This window comes from Neolamprologus brichardi, chromosome 22, assembly GCF_056152115.1.
Source record: "Neolamprologus brichardi isolate AB-2024 chromosome 22, ASM5615211v1, whole genome shotgun sequence".
NCBI lineage: Eukaryota > Metazoa > Chordata > Actinopteri > Cichliformes > Cichlidae > Neolamprologus > Neolamprologus brichardi.
In genome coordinates, this window is record NC_142124.1 from 9259776 (window position 1) to 9281888 (window position 22113).

The 22113-nt window shown below is 38.3% G+C and overlaps 2 protein-coding genes across 2 annotated transcripts; one reads left to right on the forward strand and one right to left on the reverse strand.

Moving 5' to 3' along the window:
• Nucleotides 1-209: 209 nt before the first annotated feature.
• Nucleotides 210-3668, forward strand: LOC148096684 (XK-related protein 8-like). The gene is made up of 3 exons (XM_087835079.1): nucleotides 210-552; nucleotides 957-1147; nucleotides 2936-3668. The coding sequence occupies exons 1-3, from the start codon at nucleotides 245-247 to the stop codon at nucleotides 3622-3624; spliced, it is 1188 nt and encodes a 395-aa protein (XP_087691205.1). The 5' UTR covers nucleotides 210-244; the 3' UTR covers nucleotides 3625-3668.
• A 2980-nt stretch (nucleotides 3669-6648) lies between these two features.
• On the reverse strand, nucleotides 6649-21856 carry LOC102789873 (interferon-induced very large GTPase 1-like). The gene is made up of 7 exons (XM_087834802.1): nucleotides 21826-21856; nucleotides 19472-19578; nucleotides 12905-12980; nucleotides 12738-12772; nucleotides 11493-12626; nucleotides 10282-10364; nucleotides 6649-10215 (listed from the first exon to the last, which is right to left on the reverse strand). The coding sequence occupies exons 1-7, from the start codon at nucleotides 21854-21856 to the stop codon at nucleotides 6777-6779; spliced, it is 4905 nt and encodes a 1634-aa protein (XP_087690928.1). The 3' UTR covers nucleotides 6649-6776.
• Between the last annotated feature and the right edge of the window lie 257 nt (nucleotides 21857-22113).

The window sequence follows — 22113 nt, forward strand, 5'->3', positions numbered from 1 at the left end:
ATTTTTCTTCTTCTTTTATTTTTGTTTTTACAGTTTTAGGTTGTTTTAAGTTGTATTCATGTCTCGGTGGACATACTACAGTTGATTATATGTATGCATGTGTGTAAAATGGTACACTATGTCTTTAAGATGGGTGGATCAGTTTCTAGGAGGTGTTTTTCAACATTGGCCCATTCAGTTTCAGTTTATGAGCTGTCTTAAACCTTAGGATATAGCTGTTTTTGAAGCAGGCCATCTAGTCAGCATGCCGGGCTCTGAGGATGAGTTTAAATGCTGCACTCGGGACTTTCTCTTCACTTGCGTGAACTTGTTGTCTTTCCTGCTTGATATAGGGCTGGATATATGGGCTGCTGTGTCCCTCTACAAGCAGGAGGCCTACGTGTACTTCAGCCTCCTGCTGCTGTTTCTCTTGGGCTCGTCCATGTTGGTTCAGGTGTACAGCTGGCTGTGGTACCGCTACGATGATTTTAAGATGAAGACAAAGATTGAGAAGAAGCCGAGCCAGTGCCAGCTCAAGCTGCTGCATGTTTTCCAGCTCGGGATCTTCTTCAGGTTGTTTCATGATGATATTTGTGCGTGCATAGAGCCCCAGGCATCTTTACATTTCCTCACATGTTCCTTGAAATATTTGATTTATAGGAAATAAATTTACATGAACTTGTTTGTTTGGCAGCTGCACCACAGAAGTACACACCTGTAGTAACATTAAATCATCTACAAATTATTCTGTTTAATTATAGACCCATGAATCATACATTCAATTTCTTTTCAGTATATAAGTCACATCAATTGCTGACTTACTTTTTTACTACTTAAGTTCTGTAGATTTTTCTTTAATATAATTGGGTAAAGCCTGTTTTGTTTGGATGTTTGTTGCTCCCTTTCTGCTTCGAGATCTTTTCAGTTCAGCGTGTCTGGCGGGGGGATTTGTTGTAACTAGTTCTTCTGGTTCTCAGGTATGCAGGAGTCATGGAGAAGTCTGTGCAAAGCTTATACAGAAAGCGCGCTGACGCTGAGAGTGTGGCCAAGTTTCTGAGACAGGATCTCCGAATTTTGCGCTTCATTGAGACGTTTTCAGAGAGCGCCCCGCAGCTCGCTCTCATGCTCACCATCATTCTGGACAGATGTCGGCTGGATCCTGTTACAGGTACAGTTTGTTACTCAGCTTTTGATCACGTATACTTGGATCACTCAGGTGTAGCTTTTCATTGAAAGTAGAATTACGAATAAAACCACATTCAAAGTTTTCTCATCTGTTTATAACCTGAATTCCAAAAGGGTTGGGACGCTGTATAAATTGTAAATAAAAACAAATTCCAATGATCTGCAAATTAATAAACACTTATTTTATTTACAACAGAACATAGAAAATATATCAGTCTATCATCAAGCTAATTTTAAGTTTGATGGCACCATGTGTCAATAAAGTTGGAACAGGGTCAAATTTCCCACTGTGTAGTTTGCCCTCTTCTTTTAACAACAGACTGTAAATGTCTGGGAACTGAGGAGATGAGCTGCTGGACTTTTGGGAGAGGAACACTGTCCCATTCTTGCCTGATGTAGGATTATAGCTGATCAACAGTTCTGAGTCATATCTTTTGTTTCATGATGCTCCAAATGTTTTCAGTTGGTGAGAGATTGTGGCTGAAGGCAGACCAGGTCACCCAGACTCTATCGTGAAGCCTTTATAATACACGCAGTATGCAGTTCAGCCTTGTCTTGCTGTGTTGTTCAGTTTGTTTCTAAGGCTCTCTCTACATAAAGGTCTGTATGTGTTGTTCTAAAAACTTTCAGCATTGATGGTGCCTTTCCAGATGTGCAAACTGCCAATTCAACAGGTGGTTCAATAGGCAGCCATCATTTGGTGAGAGATGAGATGATGAGATGCCCACAACCGAGATGACAGACCTTGCCCACCGTACATACAATACACAAATATCACCTTGGGGAGACAGGTCAGGCTAGGTAGCAAAAGGAAAAACAGCGAACTGTGTAACACAAAAGGGTAATCCAGGAGAAAAAGAACGCCTTAAAAAAATTAGTATGTTGCATGTACTTAATTCAATAGTGCACATTGGTTGCACACAATTGTTTTGCTTTGGCAGAAACTTAAACAACTTAATTAAATCAACACAACTTATTCATATTTAATAAGCCTCCTTTCTTCAAATTACAAGTTAGACTTTTTTAATGTAACAACCACCCAATTTACTTTTTTCGGTATACCAAAAACAGTAGATGCGGCTGCTCGACTTGACTGAGATGATGCTTCCTGAAACCACGATCCAAAGCGTGAACTGAAATCCTGTGCAGTGTTGCAGGATTTAACATATTAGCTATATTATTGACTTACTTCACTCGAACATGATATGAACAATTTAATCATGTAGTTTCTACACTATATAGTTACACTTAACTTTAAAGCATGAGGCACTTGTGTTAAATACATGCAAGCTGCTTATGTAAATTCAAGAGCTGGCCAATCCCTTTTTTTCAGTGTAGATGATGAGGAACACTGAGGAACATTTTTCTGAAATTGTTCACTTACTCGTCCAGCCTTCTTTTGCCTCCATGAGACGTGTTGCTGCCATCAAGTTCAAAATTGCTTCAATTTTTGTGTGAAATCTGGTCATCAAAGTTTGGAAAGTGAAATTGCAGCAGAGAATTAAAATCATCTTTGCTGGAGCTCACATGAGATGTGAATAGAAGAGAAATAAATATACTAACCTGCTATAATTGGTTGATGTGAAAATGTTAAATGCCAAATGATCGCTGTTTCTGTGAAAACAAACATCATGCAGTCTAAATAATAAAATACTGAATGACAAAAAATGTTTGAAAATATTTGGGGTTGCTTTTTGAACTCATAAATTACTTGGATCTTCTAACAAAGAATCAACGTTTGTTCTAACTCTGCCCCTCGCTCTCTCCTCAGTGTTGAAGGCCATCGGCTCGACTTTGTCCATCGCCTCCTTTTTGACCACCTACGATCACTCAATGCGCACCTTCCTGCCACAGAAGGAAAAACACCACATGATCTCGTTAGTTTTCTACTTCATCTGGAACCTGGTTCTCATCTCTTCTCGCATCGCTGCTCTCGCTCTTTTCGCCTCCGTGCTGCCCTGCTTCATCTTCGCCCACTTCATCTGCTCTTGGCTGGTTTTATTCTTCTTTGCTTGGCGATCCAAGACCAACTTCATGGATAGTCCTTGTGGAGAATGGCTTTACAGAACCACTGTTGGCCTCATTTGGTATTTCAACTGGTTTAGTGTGGCCAAGGGGATGAGGATCAGGTCCGTGCTCTATCACGCGTATATCCTCATTGATATTTGCATCCTCTGTGGTTTGTGGTGCTGGAAGATGAGCACAGATCCTCCTGATTTTGTGACACACCCTTTAACCACGGCTGCCTGTGTTGTTGCAGTTTACGTCCTTGGTCTGTTATTTAAAGTTATTTATTATACGTTCTTCCATCCAAACCTTGATAACGATAAGCTGAAAGGGGCCACCATCACAGAGGAGCAACCTGAAGATGAAGAGCGATCTCATTCAGTTCCTACACGTCCCCTTAAGGCCACTGACAATAAAAGAATGAGGAAGCTGGCCGAGAACTTCTTCTGCTGACCTGCATCATTTGACATCCACAGGACGTGGAGATTAGAAAGAGACTGAGTCACGTAGGTCACAAGGCTGTGTGGGAGTGAGGAGTCTGACCTGCTGCTTGATTAACCACAGATACAATATCTTATGATGTTACTCAGGTTTATCTGGGGATAAATTTACAGAAAACACTTTTCTCTGTATTAACTTGTGCTTTCCTCTAATGAAGCATTTAAAATGCCTCACTTGTTACATGCTTGTATGAAATAGTGATGGGTTGACAAAGAGATGAGTTTGCTAATGCTAATGAATGGGTCTGCCTCCCTAAAATATATGACAGTATTAAACCAGTATGAAAATCATGTTTACAAAAGATTTTAAATGGTCATTTCAAAGCTAGAACGTTGAATGGCCTTTCAACATTTGTGTGTGTGCTTTTTAAATTCCCATTTCTATACCATTTTGTGAGCATCTTTTTCTTACGTAATAGTGGTGATGCAAGAGGTGTGAAATAGGTATAAAGGTATTAACAAGGTATCGACAACGAAGCAGCAAAAATACAGAAAGTGAAAGAAATCAAACATATAAACATTGATAAAACATTTCTGGTTGTAGGTGTTAACATGCAATTTAACACATCTTAACTATGTAACCTTATACTGTATTTGAGGGTTGAAGTTGTCCGTGTGTGAACGTGCACACGTGCATGTGTCTTTGGAGGAGTGTGCAAATGCATAAATATACAAAGAACTCAGAAAATGTTGGCCAGCATTCTTAGTTTCACGTATTTTTGTATTTTGTTCCTTATTTGACTTCCCCTTGTGACTTTTACCCCCTATGTGCCCCTCTGTGTGTATCTGTGAGCCCTCGTTTCCCCTCGTGTTTTATTCCACGTTTTCCCCAGCCCGTTGTGTCTGTGCTCTCCCCATGCTCCCTCTCTCCTCCTGTCTGCGCCTCTGTGTACTTCCTGTTTTACTTTGACAGTCTCCCGTCAGTATGCGTCATGTTGTGTTGCTCCTGCCCTGTCTCGTTATGATTATCTGTGTCAGCTGTGTTCCCCGTGTGCTCCCACCTCCCTCGTTAAACCTCTGTGTATTTATGTCCGTGTCTCCCTCTGTTCAGTGTCGCGTTCTCTGTCGCGTCTCCCTCATTCATGGCCGTGTGTTTCTCTGTGTGCTAGTGTATTGCTTCCCAGTGTAGTGTCTTATCAGTTTGTTTTGCCGTTTCCCTCCATCAATAAAGCTGTATTTTGAGTTCATTCCTGCCTCTGTGAGCTTGTGTTTGACTCCACTTCCTGCCTGCCACACAGCCAAATCATGACAGCTTAGTGTGGAAAAGAAAAAAAATTTCCTCCTTTTTTGTGGTCACTGTGTTTACATTATATATTAATGTGTCAGTACTGTGTTCCTGTAAAAGAAGCAAAATGTGCACAGGTTTTAGTTTGTGGATGTTTGGGATCAGGGCAGAAGTTTCAGAGGGTCAGGATGAGAAGGTCACAGAGGAATCACCGACCTTCCAGTGAGCTGCCTGAAGCATATTAAAGGGTCCAGCCTGTGCTGTGCAGGCTGCTCCTGGGATTTGTACACAGTTTAACTGCTTATTCACATTTCACAATGTGATGTAACAAAGCAAGTACTTTGACATTTTTACTGCAACCATATTTCAATATTTTCCAGCCGGCCATTTGTGCTGTTGCAGCTGTATGATGAGCCCGAGCTGTGCAAGCTCAAAGGGATTTTGAACACATTGTGTTAAGGTTAAACAGTGAGTTTCAAGCACATCTCTCTGGCTTCTAGTTAGAGATCAGATCCTGTGAGACACTCACAGAGGGAGTTTTTTTAGTTAACTGTTTCAGTTAATGCAGCTCCAATATGAATTACCGGTGACAGCCACTAAAAAACCCATTAACACAAACTTACAGCAAGCACATGATAATCCATTGTAGTCTGTAAACGCTGAGCCGGCCTTGTATCAGCACAACCACTGCTACCAATTTCACACTTAAATTGCTGAGTACTACGCCATCTAGTGGTAAGTACTCTGTAATTTATGGTACAGGTACAGCCTGAGAGAATGCCTGAGTTTGTGAGCCTGAGCTCAGGCCTAATGCACTGACTTAACTTATTTACAAACAACTCTCCTCACACATTTGCTGATCCACCATGACAGAAGTGTAGCAAAGTTACACATGAAAACAAAGTAACTGAAACTTATTTTCCAAATTTACAAATCTGATCACACAAACAGCCAGTTGACTTAGTTTAGCAGAGAGCTGTCAGGTTTGTTTCATCTATTTTTTATCAGTTGTTGATTAATTTGTTGCTGCTCCATATCAGTGCAATTTATGAAATATAAGGTTAGCAGATTTTGACAATTAGATGGACTATTCTGCATTCAATGTCGTACACAATGGAAAAAAAATCAAGCAATTCGAAGAAATGTAGCATAAACTATTTTATTATTTAAGACATAGAAAGCAAAAAGGTGTTCAAACTGTTGACAGTTGTAATTTTTCACTTGACTAAACACGCTAAACATTTGCAAATGCTAACAAAGAATAAAAAAAATCATTCCAGTGCTGAGACAAAAAAAGAGCTGAGATGAAATAAAAGTTGAGTTAAACAAAATTCAGTGTGGATATAACAGGTTTAGATGAAATTAGCATAAGACAGTCAAACAGATCTCAAATCATATATCTGTGAGAATAAACTTTAACTTAACATTGAATCTAAAACTAAATTGCAAAAGACGATGTTTTTGTTGTGGTTTCAGATGTAATGTTTGAAATTAATGATCAAAGAGTGTTAACACTTGTTTGACAGCAGTTTTTAGATTTAGTTTCCTTACATTTTTTGACTATTTGATAAACAAAAAATCTTTGTTATAAACAGGTAAATGATATGCTAATTGATAAAATTAGGTTAAAAATGTATTTATCTGGAAAACGCTCTGAAAGCCTAGATGGACGAAACATTGAGAATATGACTTTTGTTTTTCACTTGCTATTTTTTGTGAATTAACTTACAGTCACTCATATCATTTTCTTCATGTTAATAATTTATAGAATTTCCTTTTTCTCACTCAGACAAAAGTCAGACCGTCACAGCTGGATTCACGAGTTATTGGGTGAAAACAAGTATCGTCATTTTCAGCAGATTTGCAGTTTCTTTGGCTCATTAGAACATTTCATCTAGACTTTTAATGGCTTCTTCTTTAGATATATCTTTCCATAGACTTGGAATAGCTCCACTGCCCTCAAACTTTTTCCCATAGTGATTTTCCAGTTGTGTTTTAAATTGACAAACAAACCATTTCCAATATGCCAGGTTAGACCCATCAGGGATGATTCTCCAGGTATTAAACGGTGGACCAGCAGTTTTGTACTGTTTGTAGGGAATGGCTTTCTCTGAGTCAGAGCTAGGGTAAAAACCTCCTTCACTTGCAACATTTGTTGTGCAGAAACCGACGATGAGGATTTCAGTTTGTCTATAGTGATATCCATGTATCGCACCAGGTCGATGAAAAGGAGTGCTGTGGTCATGAGGACTGTGATCTTTCATGGTGTTGGTACAAACAGCTGCACAGAATGGACACTTTACCCAGCAGCAGTTACACAGCTGATCAATGAGGATTTCTTCAGGCTTCTGCCTGGATTCCTTCAGCTTATCCAGGGAGAGGCTGCTCATCTTCTCAGTGATGGATGTAAATCCTTTTTCTATCTCTTCTTTGAGAAAGTGAAAATCTTTTATGTCGCTGAAGTTTTCAGAACAAATGTTGTCAAATGTCAGCTCATCCTTTAGAACATTAGAAAATTCATTCAGCCACATATTTATGTCTCCTCTCTGATTTTGGACCTTTTGTGTTGCAGTAAATAAAGCCTGACTCACAGTCTTTTTGATGTCATCAACAATTTTCTCGAGTATATTCACAGCTTCATCTTTGTGACTCATGTAGATGTATTTCTGCACTTCTGCTTTAATGAAAGCTTCTGTTTGTTTCCTTGGATTAGTGATGTAGGTGATGAAATCATCAAAGTTTTCTTCTTCTTCTTTCTTTCCTTCTTCTTTTTCAGCGAGTGCCTTCAACACATGTTTCTCCAAGTTCAGTCTGTTCCCACTGAATGCTGGGAAATTACACCTCATCCTTCCAGCGAGATCAATGGCAGTCTTGTTACAAACAGCCTCAAAAGTGGAAATTTTCAGCTTCTCACAGATTAGCTCTCCAAGCACAACAGCAGATGAGTTTTCTTTACAAAAGCTTCTAAAAACTGTGTAATATTGTGTTTTCTTGCTTTCTAAATAGGCCTTTGCATCATTGTTCTTTACAAATTTCTTCTGAGACTCAAAAAGCCAACTTTCTGCTCTGTAGAACACAGACAGCAAGAGATCAACACTAAACTCCTTCCTCAAGGTGTATTTCTTCTCTGACAGAAATTTCTGCAATTCTGTTGTTACATGATTGGCCACTTCATACAAATAAGTTGTTGAGTAGCCTCTTGTAACTACAGGTTTGCTTCTGATTGCATCAATTGAGTCTTTTTCAGCTTTGTCAATGAGCGATCTGATCTGTTGTTGTTCTTCATGGGAGAAAGGGCGTCTTGAAATGTGTTTCTGTATAAAACTAATCAACTGATTACTACTTGTCATCATATAAACTGAATAATCACCAACGTCTGATATTTTCTTGTATCTCTCACTTTTTTTACATTCATCTATGAGAGTCCATTCAAAACGAAGTTCTTGAAGGATAGTTAACTGATCTTTTTCCAAGTTAATTTCTTCAACAGGTTTTGTATCTGCTGTTAAGTCAGTAACCCAGCCACTCCAAACGGAGCTGAACTGTCGTTGAAGCTCTTCTTCATCTTTGGCCTTATCCTTCAGCTGCTGAGCGAGCTCTTTGCTCTTCTGTAGCAGTTTGTTCTCAAACTCTGATTTCTTGTCATCCATCATTTTACAACCTTTCTTCTGCTGGATAATGCCATCCAGTTTTATTTTTACTCTGTTCACTTGTTCATCATAAAATTCTTTCATTTTGATTTCAAATCGTCCTTTCCACTGAGCCAAGATCTCTCTGTCTTTGTCATCCTCAAAGTACTTTATCATTTCTTTTCTGACTCCATCATATGTTTTACTTGTTTCTTTAAAAAGATAAGACTGATCAACCTCATCAAGTTTTCCATTTTCAATTCTGTAATGAAGTTGGTTTTCAATGGTCAACATGTTGCTCCTCAGGGTCCAGGTCCAGTTCCCATACTGGACTTCCAGTTGTCTGTACACTGCAATTTCAAGTGTGTTTTTGAAGCTGAAAACAAAACTTTCATTCAGCAGTGCAGTCCACAGGCCCTGGATGTTTGTTTTGAACTGTGAGAGAGTGATCCCAGCAGACTTTGAAGCTTTAGAGAGGATGGTGTTCTTCACTTCCTGGATGCTCTCACTGTAACCTGGATTTGGAGGAGCCATGGGTGGACTGCCCTCCCACAGCTGGGCACAGTATTTCACATCTTTCTGAACATCAAATTCAATGACATCACTGAAGCGCTCTGCATTACAAACTTCCTCTTTGGCTGCTAGTTTGGCCATCTGGTCTAGTTTTTCCTGCAGGCGTCTCTTTCCATCCATGTTTCTCTCTGCTGCTGCAACATCTGTGACATTCTGGTGAACAAACACACAACTGGGAGAAAGTTGAACTTCCTTCATCCTCATGAAAGCCTGAACAACAATCTGCAGGATGTCCTGCATATCAGACGGATTCTCTCCAAAGATGTTGATCAGTGTCAGGTTTCCCAGACCAACAACAAGTGTTGCCAGTTCATTGTCATGATGAAGAGTGTTGTTACCTTCTAACTCAAGAGCACGCAGTCCTTCAGTGTCCACCACTACAACATAGTCAAACTTCAAGTCTTTCTTCATCTCCTCTGATACTTTGAGCAGCTGCATGAAGGCACCTTTGGTGCACCTGCCAGCACTCACTGCAAACTGCAGCCCAAACATGGTGTTCAGCATTGTTGATTTTCCACTGCTTTGTAGGCCCAAAACTGACAACACAAAAACTCTCTGGTCCCCCAGTTTCTTGATGACTTCTTCTAAAAGACTGGAGATCCATGTTAAAGGCACCTGACCTGCATCACCATCCATCAGCTCCATCGGGTGTCCTGATATCATCAGCTGTGCAGCCAGCTCAGGGTATTTAGACCAGTCAGTGTGTCTGCTCTGTCTTTGTGTTGTTTTATGGGCTTCATAGATCTGTCCCATTTCTCTGCAGATGTGCTCCAAACCAAAAGTTACAGACTGAAGTTTCTTTGCTATGTCATCAAGTTCAGTTTGTTTTCTTAATAACAGATCTGATTTGTCCTGTTTGTTCTTCAAAGCCAAGACCTCAGACCACTTTTCATCATAACTTTGTAGAATTGAAGAAAGACCACCGGTGGAGAGGGCATCTATGAAGATCTGAGTCCATTTCAGGAAATACTCTCTGTCTGTTGGTGGCAATGATGAGAGACTTCCAGTGAACAGCTCCACCAGTTTACTGCAGGAAGCAGCACATTGTTCCTGACGTATGTTCATCAGTTTATTTTCCCTTTCACTTTTCTCCTTTTCAATGTCTCCTCTGAGATGAAACAGTTCTCTGTGTATTTTGCTCCACTGATGCCACAGTTGGCCTTGACATGGGAGAAATTCATCTTTGATCTTTGAGACATCGATGTTGTACTTTTTAAGCAGATTGGTTATTTCTATAGCAGCAAATTTCCCTCTTTGACAGGCTGGGTCAGTTTCATCCACTCTGATTCCTGGGTCAGTTTCATCCACTTTGATTCCTGGGTCAGTTTCATCCACTTTGATTCCTGGGTCAGTTTCATCCACTTTGATTTCTGGGTCAGTTTCATCCACTTTGATTCCTGGGTCAGTTTCATCCACTTTGATTCCTGGGTCAATTTCATCCACTTTGATTCCTGGGTCAGTTTCATCCACTTTGATTCCTGGGTCAGTTTCATCCACTTTGATTTCTGGGTCAGTTTCATCCACTTTGATTCCTGGGTCAGTTTCATCCACTTTGATTCCTGGGTCAGTTTCATCCACTTTGATTCCTGGGTCAGTTTCATCCACTTTGATTCCTGGGTCAGTTTCATCCACTTTGATTCCTGGGTCAGTTTCATCCACTTTGATTCCTGGGTCAGTTTCATCCACTTTGATTTCTGGGTCAGTTTCATCCACTTTGATTCCTGGGTCAGTTTCATCCACTTTGATTCCTGGGTCAATTTCATCCACTTTGATTCCTGGGTCAGTTTCATCCACTTTGATTCCTGGGTCAGTTTCATCCACTTTGATTCCTGGGTCAGTTTCATCCACTTTGATTCCTGGGTCAGTTTCATCCACTTTGATTCCTGGGTCAGTTTCATCCACTTTGATTCCTGGGTCAGTTTCATCCACTTTGATTCCTGGGTCAGTTCCATCCACTTTGATTCCTGGGTCAGTTTCATCCACTTTGATTCCTGGGTCAGTTTCATCCACTTTGATTCCTGGGTCAGTTTTATCCACTTTGATTTCTGGGTCAGTTTCATCCACTTTGATTCCTTGGTCAGTTTCATCCACTTTGATTTCTGGGTCAGTTTCATCCACTTTGATTTCTGGGTCAGTTTCATCCACTTTGATTCCTGGGTCAGTTTCATCCACTTTGATTCCTGGGTCAGTTTCATCCACTTTGATTCCTGGGTCAGTTTTATCCACTTTGATTCCTGGGTCAGTTTTATCCACTTTGATTCCTGGGTCAGTTTCATCCACTTTGATTCCTGGGTCAGTTTCATCCACTTTGATTCCTGGGTCAGTTTTATCCACTTTGATTCCTGGGTCAGTTTCATCCACTTTGATTCCTGGGTCAGTTTTATCCACTTTGATTCCTGGGTCAATTTCATCCACTTTTATTCCAGAGATCTCAGCCATGGTTTCAAGCTGGAAGGATGGTTTCAAGCTGGACAAAATGTCTCTAATTATCTTTTTAAGTTGTTCAGATACATCTGAGTGGTTTTTTTCGCTGAGTCCCATTATGTACTTTCCCTTTTTTGTCTCCACAGCATCACGACTGTCATCAACAATCAAACAAATGAGAGGCTTCTTGGCATTCAAATGAGATAACATTAAAGATTGAATTTCTTTATTTCTTGTCAGAGATGCCACAAGAAAAACATTGACTGAAGATTCTTCAATCAGTATGTCATGTTGTTTTTTATTCAACAGAGCATCACCATGGAGATTACTCAAGGCAATGCAGTCATTGAAGTCATCAGTTGGTTTTCCAGCAGGGCAGTACCAGGCAATCTCTGCCACACCATCCATCAAATGACGAGACTTGGTGCTTCCTGGGCAGTTTCTGTGGAAGAAGGTGTCGTGACGGTTGTTGATCAAAGTGTTGATCAGCTGAGATTTAGACACTGACAAAGAACCCAGACGGAAAAATGACACCAAGGGTGTTTCAGCTTTGTAGACTGGAACATTCTTCATGGTGACAATGTTGGGGTTATCTTTGATTTGAGTTACCTTCCAGGTTTTTGTTATTTCTCTGAAAGTCCACAGAGGAAACTGAATCTCGTTTGTGACTAGGTCAGGAACAAGCAATGGTAAGGCATACTGACACTGAGAGAGCTTTGTAACCATCATCTGTTTCAGGAAGCTGTCTGCGCAGTGAAATACTGCCATCTGAACGTCCATTGGATGCACACGATCCTTCTCTTTCTTATTTGTGTCTACAGTGGTGTTCAACAAATCCTCTAGATCACTCTCATCTATCTCAGTGTCGTCAGCTACTGACATAGATGACTTCGTGTCGTCAGATGACTTAGGACTGTATGGTCTTACAGGAATATATCTGGCCCTGTAGTCCAACATTATCAGCCTATGGAGAAAAGTGTGAGCTAGATCTTTCTCAGATGTTACATGGTCCATCTGTTTCCCAGGTGGAAGTATTTGAAGAAAATCTGCTGGTGACAACTTCTGTTTAACTTTGTCTTGAAGATGAAGTCTGTCAAGCAGTGTCTGTATTAACAAATAACAAAGAGGTACTACAAGTAATCAAATTACATTGTAATATGGCAGAACTGAGTAAATACTCATTTTGATCTTTTGAATAAAAGTTTATTCTCCTACCTTCTTGTTTCCACTTATGTAATCATCTGTGGTTTCTGCAGGATTGCATGAACCAGATTCAAATGCATTATACACAGTGCATGTTGCTGCAAATCCTTTCAAAGTTATGAAGTCAGCAGTTTATATATTTTTTGCTGTTTGTGTTATTGTATAATGAAAAATGTTACCGTTGTCATTGGTTTTGGATGAGTCATAAGATTTATCTCCTGGTTTTCTCTTCTGGTGTTCACCTACTGGACCACTCTGAGAAGTAAAAACATTACCCTGAAATTTAGCTTATCAGGTTAATACCATTGACATATATAACAACAGAATGAAAAGGTCTTGCTTTGTAGTCAAAGGAGCTTGCAAAGAAAAGCGTCTGGACTTCTTTAAGTTGCTTGAAGACGTTTCACCTCTCACCCGAGAAACTTCTTCAGTTCTAAGGTCAAATGGTGGGGAGTCCCAGATTTAAACCTAGCAGGAGTGTCCCCCCACAGAGGGACAAAAGGACCCCCTGATGATCCTCTAATCGCCTGAGCCAAGGTGTGAAACTGGGTGTGGGTCCCAATCAGCCAGGGTTTCGGGTGAGCTCATTGTGAAACCTGGCCCCACCTTATCATGTGATTTCCTGAGGTCAGATGGCCCAGGATGTGAGTGGGCGTTAAGGCGTCTGGGGAGGGAACTCAAAACTGGATTATAGATGGCAGACAGTTGGTGTCGTAAACCACCGCCTCTGTTCAAAGATGGTTCGCTCACAGTGGACATAGATGGCTTCTTTCACTCCTCTTTCAAACCATCTGTCCTCTCTGTCCAAAATGTGAACATTGGCATCCTCGAAAGAGTGTCCTTTATCCTTTAGATAAAGTCACCAGCAGTCCATCTGCATCTTAAGTTTAAGCTGTTATTATAATCAAGTGATCTGAGGGACTGCTAAACTTCTGCTTCCCTGCTCCTTATTTTCAGACTTCATAAATGCAAGAGTGTGTGAAGGAAATCTTATAAACCCTTACATGCTGTTCATATTTGAACCATAACTGACCTGAACCATCACATGGTGGTTTTTGTCAATTTTGACCCAGGCCAATATTCCCCCATCCTACATGTCTATACAGAATTTTGAACTACAGACTTATTTACAGTGTATAAATAGACAATGGATGATTAACCTTGATAACATTTCAAGAAGCAATGCTTGAGTAATGTTTGTTTTTAGAGAAACAAACAAGTTATTAAACGTGACATGTTTTACCTCAGACAAACAGCCATAATAATTTTTTTAATATTTTCATGAGGAATATCATGGAACTGAATGCAAACTCCTTCCTCACTGCTTTTTTATTTAAAAAAAATCCTTATAATTGACATTTATAGTTATCAATATTAGGTCAACATAAATTAACGCTTAGAACATAAAACACAAAAAAAAAATCCTTAAGGCAAAAAAAAAAAAAAACCCTTTAGCTGTCAGTTAGTTTTAGCTCATTAACCTCAGAGTAAACCGATTTGTTTATTATTTGTTTATTTTAGATTAATTTGTAACATTGCAGGTGCAAATGTAATTATATTTATGTAGTGCTGCAAGTTCATTATTCATGCACAATTTAGAATAATCAATTAACCTACTGTCATGGGAGGAGCACACAGCTTTAGTAATGCAATGCAAAATAATATTTTACTATTCTCATGAGAAAAAAATGCTTGTATTAGAAACAGAACAAAAGTAAACAAATCATTAGGAGCTGTCTATGCTGCCTCACCACAAGAACAGAAAATAAACAACCTGAGAAATCTTAAAGTGTAATTAAAATAAATAATTAACAAGAGAAAATAATTTCTGATGCAAGGGCTGCGTTTGAGGAACTTCGAACATGTTGATAAATCTGGAAAATTCCTTGCTGACCAGTTAAAGCTAAATAAAGAAAAAACAACTCTTCTATATCAAGGATTTGACTGGAAACATTACACATGATCCACAACAAATAAACAAATCTTTTAAAGACTTTTATGAAGCTTTATACTCAACATAGATTAATCGACCTAATGCTGCCACTGAAGAATTTCTTATATAAATCTACCAAAACTACATGATGAACACATTGTGGCTCTGGATTCACCTATTTCAGTGTCTGAATTCCATGAAGCCCAACAGCATCTCCCAAATAATAAAGCGCTAGGTCCAGATGGTTTTCCTGCAGAGTTTTATAATCAATTTTGGCCCACTTTTTTTAGAATAGTAACTCAAATTCAGAAGGATGAAACTTGATCTCTACTCATGTAACATGTGTCCTTCAATGTGCATATTAAACAAATATGTGGGACTGCTTTCTGTGATTTTCACAATATCTCTAAAATTAGAAACATCCTGTCTCAGCGTTATCCTAAAAAAAAGAAGTTCATGCATTTATTACTTCTAAGCTGAACTAATGTGATTTATTATTAGATTATTATCAGGCTGTCCTAAAAACTCCCCGAAAGCCTGCAATTTATACAAAATGCTCCAGCAAGAGTACTGACAGGGACTAGAAAAAGAGAGAATACTTCTCCTATATTGTTTTTTCTTTGTTGGGTCCCTGTTAAATCAAGAATCAAATTGTAATTGATTGACTCTACAATTGTAATCAAATTGTAGAGTCTACCTTACAATATAAAAAGCCATGAGGCAACTGTTGTTGTGATTTGGGGCTTTATACATTTAAAACCCAACAGTTAACCTGACTTACAAAGATTGTGGATACATCAATTAAAATCTGTCTATAGTGTTTAAACAACTTAAAACTTTTCTGTTCTCTGATTGATATATGTAGTTATAATTGTACACGACTCAGGGATTGAGAGTAAACACTGCTTCCTTAATTATTATTTTTGAGTAAATGTTTTTTCTGAGCTCCCTTTTAAATGATTATGTACAAAAATGTGTTAACGACACACTTGAAAAAGTGTGCCAGCTTTGGATGGAAAACTGATGTTTTTTCAACAGCAGCCTCACAGTCAAGTGTGTTTTTTTATCTTAATATTTTAGTTCTCATTAGCAACTTTTCTGTTCCTAAATGACTTCTATCAACAATGATTAAAAATAATACGCAGATTCAAAGTTAGCTAGATATTGCATATTGAGTGTAGGCTACTGATGAAATGCTGAATTTTTACTAAAACATTTTCCTTCCGAGGCTGAAGTTTAAATTCACAGACTGCAAATAATTTCCAGATGGGTGGACTGAAAGATGTATTTTAGAGTTTCTGTGAGCCCAATTAAATATTTGTAGGTTAGATGAAAGGTGTTTTTTTGATCACACCACTTCTGTGTTTTCTCGATTTACAAAAGAGGAAGTCTAATGTCCTCTATTCATTTGCTCACAAGGCTGAAAAATATATTTCAGCTTTGTGATACAGATAGTGCTGCAAAGGTTCAGTGCTCAGTCTTAAAAATTTTGATAGGACAACATTTAAACATAGATTGCACACAAATTGGGAAATTCCTCTTTAAAGATAAGATTTGTCCGTTAAATCACTTATTTGTATTCATGTTTGATGTTCTGTGTTCTTTGTAGGTTTGTGTGGAGTTCCACCAAGTCACAGACATCAACCTACAGAGCCAGTTGTATGCTGAACTTGACAGAAACACACCGTGACCTATGACCCTATACCGACAGAAGGCTGCACGCACTGTGAAGATATTGGAGTTACTGTGGAATATCCTGAATGCTTATGATCTTCAGGTGAATGATGATATAAAAAAAATTTGTTACCACAAAGTTAAAAACTTTCAATGATAATCACTCAAGTTTGCTTGCTTTAAGACTTGTGTCCATAGGCAACTGTTTTTTATACAGATAGCTCAGAAAACTAATTCAGAAATGTAACTTTGTCCAAAAAATCTTCATGAGGCTTGATGATGGCAAACCACTGAAACCCTGGACTGTTAGTAAGCACTTTGTTTAAAGCACTTTGAGTTAACTTCTGTATTTGGGTCGATACAGCTGAATCAGTTCACCTCAATTTCTTATACTTGCATTGTTTGCTTATTTAAAAGCGAATAAATAACTTACTATGCTCACTTTCTGGTGCTCTTGTCCATGTTAGTGATTTTATAAAGATATTTATGTGATGCTTCTTACATGTCCATAAATATTTTAATAAAAAAGGTTGAAGTACCGTATAAGTTCTAGTTCTGAGTAGTCTAAACGTAAATACTTATCTTTTAATTGATCAATAGTCACATTATTTGAGTTACGATTGTAATATATTTACATTCTGTTGCATCAAAATATAAAATTGTAAAGAACATCTGAACATTAAAATAAAATTATGTCACTTTTAAGTAAAGTTGAATTATTAAAACATAAAAATACGTTTTAAACTTTTAAATTAACAGTGAATAAAATTGTATAGAACCTGCATACTTAAAAGAGATGATTTGGTTGACTTAAATTTTCTGAGGTAATCAGTTTCCAAATAAGTTTTAAGTTTAGTCAGCTTAGTCAGGTTTACAGGGAAATGAGACTGAATTGAAATCATGAACTCTACCATTTTTAGTCTTAAACCAGACAAACATCCTACACTCTCATTCAGATACCAGCCAGTCTGACTTATAAATTTAGACCTAAAATAATTTGCAATGCCCTTGTTAGAAGATTAGAAAAATCACTTCATTCATAATACATCCTGACCAAACAGGTCGGTGTATGTATTAAATATCAGCTTAAATATTGTCATACTACACAAATAATATAATACTGTAAAAAGAAAAATATGTTTGGCACAACAGTGCATTCAGATCATAATTGTGATTGCAAAAGCTGTTACACAGCAGAAGATTAAAAAAAAAAAAAAAAAAAGAACACAAATTTAATAAATGCAATACAAATGAAAGAAATACTATATACTTATATGGTCCTCGGTTTTCCAAATACAAGAAAGCATGTTTTTGGGAGAAAAATTGGAGCAATGGTAAGCTAATTTGTTGTAGAGAAAAACAATTGTTGAAACCTACTACTAGAAAAAAAATGTATTCTGAGCATTTATGAATAGAGTGAAAAATCACTCCATTCATAATACATGTTGACCAAAAAGATTTTATTAAGGGTATTAATACACGCAGACCAATAAATATAATAGATTATTGCTCCATCAACAAATTACAAACTACAGTGTTGTCTTTAGATGCAGAGAACGTATTTGACTGGGTAAACTGGAAATAGGTATTAGCAGTTCTACACAAACTTGGATTTCGTTAATTCTTCATAAATTGGATGAAAACACTGTACAGCTCTCCAAATTCGTGCGTTAGGACAAATTATCTGACGTCCCAAAGCCTCAACCTACAGAAGGGTAAGACAGGGCTGCCCACTTTTCAACTTGTTTTTGTTATTTTCATTGAACCACTAGCAGCAGCAATCCGACAAAATATAAATATTAAAGGAATTCAAACTGAAAATACAGATAATACGATAAGCCTGTGATGTATTACTCTTCCTTAGGAACTCACAAACCTCACTAACAAAGATGATAAGACTTACAGATAAGTTGTCATGCATGTCAAACTACTCCATCAACTCGAGTAAAACACCAGTTCTGCCCCTGATTTGTAATTTTCAGAAAACCTCCACCACTCTGCTAAAGTCAGGGAACATCAGATATCTAGGTATGTTTTTCCGCCAGGCTCTCAGACCTGGTACAGTTGAATCATATTCAAAGACTAAAACTTAATTAAGAATTAAGCATCATAACTGCGTGAAAAACCTTAACATAAACACCTCTCTGACAGCGTGATGGGAATTTAAAAAAAGAATGAAATCTTTAGTTATTCAATGTAATCTAACACCCATTTGGAATAATCCAGATATTTGTCACAAAAAGAAAATAGTAAATTTTCAATCATGGCATGAGAGAAGGATAAATAACGTGTTATACAAGATGGAAACTTTATTTAATTTTTATGAACTAGAATCAGCAACACTAAATTTCTTGAATATCAATAACTGAAATCCATCCAACAGGAAACATTTAATCCCAATCAGCTGAATCTATAAATACCTACTTTGTAACAGAACGTGAGTCTTGTTTCCCTTTTCTGCTCCCATGTTCCTCTCCTTGTGTTTCATTACATGTTTACCTTGTCTTTCATACCCCCTTTTCCCCCAGCCCCTCGTGTATGTCTCTCTCTCTCTCTCGTCTTCTCTCGCTCTCTGGGTTCCTCCCTCGCTCTCCCTTGCCCCCTTAGTCGTGTCTGTGTTTTGTCCTCCTTGCGTGTTCCCATGTTCCTCTATTTGTGATCCATCCTGTCTCCCCAGTCTATCATGTGTTTCATGTCTGCGTGTTCCATGTCCTATTGTTACAGTATACATCTCACTATGTTTCTGTTTTATTTTGATAATCTGGCGTTCTATGTTCAGTGTGTTTAAGTTTGCTTCCTCTGTCTCGTCATGCCTAATTTGTCTCAGCTGTGTCCCCCATGTGTTTCCTGTTGCCTCGTCATTCCTTGTATATTTAAACCCTCTGTTTCCCTTTGTCCACTGTTGCGTTCTCCCTTATTCCCCCGCCATGTGTTCTGCCTGTCTACCTGTTTAGTTTCATGTGTATGTCCAGTTTAGCTAATTTTTGTATTTTACAGTGTTCAGCAATAAAGCTACCTTCTGATTTTATTCTTGCCTCCGTGAGTCTGCATTTAGGTCCTATCCTGCCTGCTTCAGGGGAAGCAGCCCCAAAATTGTTATAAAAAAATGTATAAGTTATTATTTAAAATTAATCCCTACCCGCTGGACACTCCTGCCACTCTCTGGGATGCCCATACTTGTTGGTTCTGACGCCCGTGGTTGGATGTTCTGGTGTTTTCTTTGACCCGGGGGGGCACTGTCAGGTGCTAAAAACAGAAAATAATTATTTTACAATACAATCAAAGCCTTTGTTTATTTCATCTCCAATTTTCTCCTGGTAAACAAGCTTATATAGGCATTGTAATTGGCCGTTGCCTGCCTGGTTATTGCACTAGAATGATGCCAGCTGTGACTGGGTGGTATTGTAAATGCTCAATCGTACACAGCTGTGCACCATGTTTTCCTGGTGTTTGAGCTGTCAGATGTGGTAACCAGCGTGCAGTGGAAGTTGTTTAATTGATACCAGTGAGGGATTCTGTCACTTTAAATAGCCATTTATTATGTATATGGTTATAGCTGTGTGTGTGAAAATGTGCTGCTAGGCTGGTGGTGAGGATGCTGTGTTCGGCAATCTGCTTGAGACACACCAGATAAGCATGTATGGAATACATTTTTTGTTAATTAATTTTCTTTTCATGTGATTGATTGTAGTGATGATTCCTTTTGCATGCATTGCATTGTGTAAAAAGTGGTGGACTAATTGTTTCCTCCAGTCACAGGTGCACATGTCTGGGCCTTACCACTGATTTTAAAGCTTTTAGTATTCATATGAATTTATGGATGGTATATAAAAAACATTATACTAAAAGTATTTTGAAAGTTAAATAAATTATAGATAATTTGGGGGGTAAAGCTTTGTCTCAGCTACTTTTCTTTGACCAAGCATGTTCCTTAGAATTTGGAGAAGAGAACTGATAATTGAATGTGAGGGCGGGGCTACACCATGGTCACACATGGTCAGTGCATTTTGGACCCTTGGTTTAAAGTTTCTTTTAATTCATTATTGTTTTTGGTTGCGGACATTTTTTGCACAAGTTTTATTACTCTTTAATTTTAGTTTCCTATTTTTCTATCAGGCCCCATCTTATCATAATGACCTCATACCCACATAGCAAAATTTGTATGGCCTGGATCTGGCCCATGTGTGGGCCAGCACAAGGCCAGTTGCAGACACACTGATGGCCCTGTGCTGGCCCAGAACAGTTTCAGTTCTGGCCCCAGATGTCAGCCTAATGTGTACCTTAATCAAGCCATGTAATAACAACATGTGCCGGAACATAATAGTGCAAAAGTAACATGACGAATCTCTGTTCAGACAGTAAATGGACTGATTCTTATATAGCCCTTTTCTACTCCCAGATTACTCAAAGTGCTCTATGCAACATGTCACATTCACCCAGTCACACACTGTCTCTAAACGTAGTGCCAGATGTGGCATGCCATAACATAAACAGTGCCACCTACGCCAGGCCTGGGCTATATCTGGATGACATACTATGCCAGAAGTCAGCTAGCAGTGCCAGCTTGACACCAGATCCGGGCCAGACCTGGCTATGTGGGATGGTACATTATTTTATTTGGGTTTCCTAGAGTATTTAAAAGTAAAATCAGAGGGAGAGCCTTCAGCTTTCAGGCCCCTCTTCTGTGGAACCAGCCTCCCGTTTGAATTTGGGAGACTGACACTATCCATATTTTTAAAATTAGGCTTTTAAAAGTTTTCTTCCTGTAAAAATTGAGTTCTTCCTTCTCACTGTCGCCAAAGCACTTGCTCATATGGGATCATATGATTGTTCGGTTTTTCTCTGCATGTATTATTGTACAGTTTAGCTTACAATAAAAAGCGCCTTGAGGCGACTGTGATTTGGCGCTTTATAAATAAATTGCATTGAAAATTGAAATGTAGACAAAAGAAAACTGTTTTAAATTCTCTTTTGCTGCATGTGCCCTACATAACAGATTCCAACTGAGTACATTCTTTAGAATTAGAATGTTATTTTTATTTTAAAATTTGTGTGAAAAATATATTACTAATTCGGTGTCCAGCTTAGCAGCCTGAGGTGAGTGGCTTTTACTTTTATATTTTTACATGTTATTAAAATTGAATTAAAAGAATAGTTTATATTATTTCACTTTAAATCTAAAAAATATTCTTATTAAAGCCTTAAAAGAAATATGGTCTATTACACCTTATAGCCCCCTTTAGACTCACCCCGACTTCTGTAGGTAACACACCCGCCTAACTAATTCGCTTTTATTATTAGTATTAACTGAAAGAGATTGAAATGAAATGAGATTGAGATGAAAACTAATCAAGCTGTTTACAGCTGACTTTTAAAAACCTCCTGTTGTGCATTGCAGCAGAGAGAAAATGGGAACAGAAAATGTTTACATCACAGCAACAGCAACACCAACCCCAACAGGAAATGACAGAGCTCTCGTTTCCTTCGCCTCACCTTGCAATGAAGTCTCATCACGGACATCCATCTCAGTGACTTCTTATCTTTTCAGGAAATCTGTGAATCATACATCCAAGTAGTCAATCAAAGATGAAAATAAAATAAATGAAATAGATTTATGTTTCTGTCTGCACCAGATGGAGAAAAATAACTGCACATCTTGTCACTGGTGCTGAAATTTGCTGAGATCTGAAGACAGTAAAAACCTTACAATTCACATAATTTTCATCCTCTTCAGGCTAAAGTGTTTCATCTCAAAGATTCTGACTATGAAAAATGTTACAC

Coding starts and splice junctions, on each gene's coding strand:
- LOC148096684 (XM_087835079.1), top strand. CDS start 245: ATGCCGGGCTCTGAGGATGAGTTTAAATGCTGCACTCGGGACTTTCTC. Junction 553..956: donor CAGCTCGGGATCTTCTTCAG/GTTGTTTCATGA, acceptor TCTGGTTCTCAG/GTATGCAGGAGTCATGGAGA. Junction 1,148..2,935: donor TCGGCTGGATCCTGTTACAG/GTACAGTTTGTT, acceptor CTCTCTCCTCAG/TGTTGAAGGCCATCGGCTCG.
- LOC102789873 (XM_087834802.1), bottom strand. CDS start 21,856: ATGGATGTCCGTGATGAGACTTCATTGCAAG. Junction 12,627..12,737: donor ACATAAGTGGAAACAAGAAG/GTAGGAGAATAA, acceptor TTGTTAATACAG/ACACTGCTTGACAGACTTCA. Junction 10,216..10,281: donor ATCGATGTCTCAAAGATCAA/AGATGAATTTCT, acceptor CAGAGAACTGTT/TCATCTCAGAGGAGACATTG.